This window comes from Calidris pugnax, unplaced genomic scaffold (assembly GCF_001431845.1).
Source record: "Calidris pugnax isolate Ruff unplaced genomic scaffold, ASM143184v1 scaffold735, whole genome shotgun sequence".
NCBI lineage: Eukaryota > Metazoa > Chordata > Aves > Charadriiformes > Scolopacidae > Calidris > Calidris pugnax.
This window is the reverse complement of record NW_015091403.1, coordinates 15544-18313: the sequence shown is the minus strand read 5'-3', so window position 1 is coordinate 18313 and position 2770 is coordinate 15544. Positions and strand designations below refer to the sequence as shown.

At 61.1% G+C, this 2770-nt stretch overlaps 1 protein-coding gene across 1 annotated transcript in view; it reads left to right on the top strand.

Moving 5' to 3' along the window:
* Window positions 1-2770, top strand: part of LOC106899532 (histone-lysine N-methyltransferase 2B-like) — a gene marked incomplete at its 5' end in the record, with an annotated part of 25003 nt that overhangs the window by 19657 nt on the left and 2576 nt on the right. Inside the window, one exon of the mRNA XM_014961407.1 lies at window positions 595-724. Within this exon, the coding sequence (XP_014816893.1) occupies window positions 595-724 (130 nt within the window). The remainder of the gene's footprint in view (window positions 1-594; window positions 725-2770) is intronic.

The following is a 2770-nucleotide window of genomic DNA, read 5'->3' as shown; positions in this document are numbered from 1 at the left end:
TGTCACCCTGACACCTTGTCACCCCCCGACCCTGTCACCCGGTCACTATGTCACCCTGTCACCTTGTCACCCCATCACCCTGACACCCCCTCTGTCACCCTGTCGCCTCCTCACCCCGTCACCGTGTCACCCCGACACCCCGTCACCCCCCTCATTGTCACCTTCCCCATCCTCCTCCCCTGCTGTCACCCTCCCCGGTGTCACCTCCTCTTGGTGGTGTCACCTCCTTGTCACCCCATCCTTGGTGTCACCCCAACCTGGTGTCACCCCACCCCGTTGTCACTCCTCCGCAGTGTCACCCTCCTCTGGTGTCACCTCGTTGTCACCCCTCCTTGGTGTCACCCCATCCCTGGTGTCACCCCATCCCTGGTGTCACCCCATCCCTGGTGTCACCCCACCCTTGATGTCCCCCCACCCCAACGTCCCCCCCCTCCTCGCTGTCCCCACGGTCCAAGCAGAAGGTCCTGGTGGGTGTTGGTGGGTCCCACTGGGTGTCGGGGTGTCCCGCTGTGGGGGGAGGGGGTGTTGTCCCACCACTGTGGGGTGGGGGGTGACACCTCTGTCCCCTCCTGTCCCCTCCCCCCCCCCCAAAAGCTCGGCCATCCACGGGCGGGGCCTGTTCTGCAAACGCAACATCGAGGCCGGGGAGATGGTCATCGAGTACTCGGGGATCGTGGTCCGCTCCGTCCTCACCGACAAGAGGGAGAAGTTCTACGACAGCAAGGTGGGGGGGGGACACCTCGGGGACAACCCGGGGGGACCTCGGGGACACGTTGGGGTCACCCCCGGTGGCCCCTGGGGACGTGGAGACCCCATGGGGACGTGGGGTGGGATCCCCCTGGGGCTCGCTGAGGATTGGGAGAAGGTCAAGAGGGAGGTGGGATCTCGGGGACCTTCAGGACACCTCGGGGACAACCCATGGGGACCTCGGGGACACGTTGGGGTCACCCCTGGTGGCCCTTGGGGACGTGGAGACTCCATGAGGACATGGGGTGGGATCCCCCTGGGGCTCGTTGAGAATTGGGAGAAGGTCAAGAGGGAGGTGGGATCTCGGGGACTTTGAGGACACCTCGGGGACAACCCATGGGGACCTCGGGGACACGTTGGGGTCACCCCTGGTGGTCCCTGGGGACGTGGAGACCCCATGGGGACGTGGGGCATCATCTGCTCAGGGATCGTGTCCCCATCTCCTGGGGGTTGAGGATCGGGAGAAGGTCAAGAGGGAGGTGGGATCTCAGGGGCACCTTGTGGACACACTGGGGTCACCCCTGGTGGTCCCTGGGGACGTGGAGACCCCATGGGGACGTGGGGCATCATCTGCTCAGGGATCGTGTCCCCATCTCCTGGGGCATCGGGTGCTTCATGTCCCCATCCCATCGGGGTGTCCCTTCATGGTGTCCCCATCCCATGATGACATCCCTTGATGGTGTCCCCATCCCATCATGGTGTCCCTTGATGGTGTCCCCATCCCATCATGACGTGTCTTCATGGTGTCCCCATCCCATCCTGACGTCCCATCATGGTGTCTCCATCCCTTCATGGTGTCCCCATCCCATCAGGATGTCCCTTGATGGTGTCCCCATCCCATGAGGCATCGGGTGCTTCATGTCCCCATCCCATCGGGGTGTCCCTTCATGGTGTCCCCATCCCATGATGACATCCCTTGATGGTGTCCCCATCCCATCATGGTGTCCCTTGATGGTGTCCCCATCCCATCATGACGTGTCTTCATGGTGTCCCCATCCCATCCTGACGTCCCATCATGGTGTCTCCATCCCTTCATGGTGTCCCCATCCCATCAGGATGTCCCTTGATGGTGTCCCCATCCCATGATGTCATCCCATCATGGTGTCCCCATCCCATCATGACGTGTCTTCATGGTGTCCCCACCCCATCATGATGTCCCATGATGGTGTCCACATCCCATCCTGACGTCCCTTCATGGTGTCCCCATCCCCTGGTGGTGACCCCATCCCATGATGATGTCCCCTCATGGTGTCCCCATCCCATCATGACGTGTCTTCATGGTGTCCCCACCCCATCATGATGTCCCATGATGGTGTCCACATCCCATCCTGACGTCCCTTCATGGTGTCTCCATCCCATGATGGTGTCCTCATCCCCTGATGGTGTCCCCATCCCATGATGACGTCCCTTGATGGTGTCTCCATCCCATGGTGTCATCCCATCATGGTGTCCCCATCCCATCATGGTGTCCCCATCCCTTGATGGTGTCTCCATCCCTTCATGGTGTCCCCATCCCATCATGATGTTCCTTGATGGTGCCCCCATCCCATGATGACGTCCCATCATGGTGTCCCCATCCCATCATGATGTTCCTTCATGGTGTCCCCACCGCATCACGATGTCCTCAACCCATGATGGTGTCCCCATCTCATGATGGTGTCCCCATCCCATCATGATGTTTCTTCATGGTGTCCCCATCCCATCATGGTGTCCCCATCCCATGATGATGTCCCTTCATGGTGTCTCCATCCCCTGGTGGTGTCTACATCCCATCAGGATGTCCCTGGTGGTGTCCCCATCCCATGATGACATCCCCTGGTGGTGTCTCCATCCCATCCTGACGTCCCATCATGGTGTCCCCACCCCAATGATGCCCTCCCCCCCTTCACCTCCCCACCCCACGGAGACCATTCCCCACCACCACCAACCACCCAATCTCACCTCCCTTTCTTTTTCGGTCTTCTCCACCCCACCCCACCCCACCCCAGGGCATCGGCTGCTACATGTTCCGCATCGACGACGC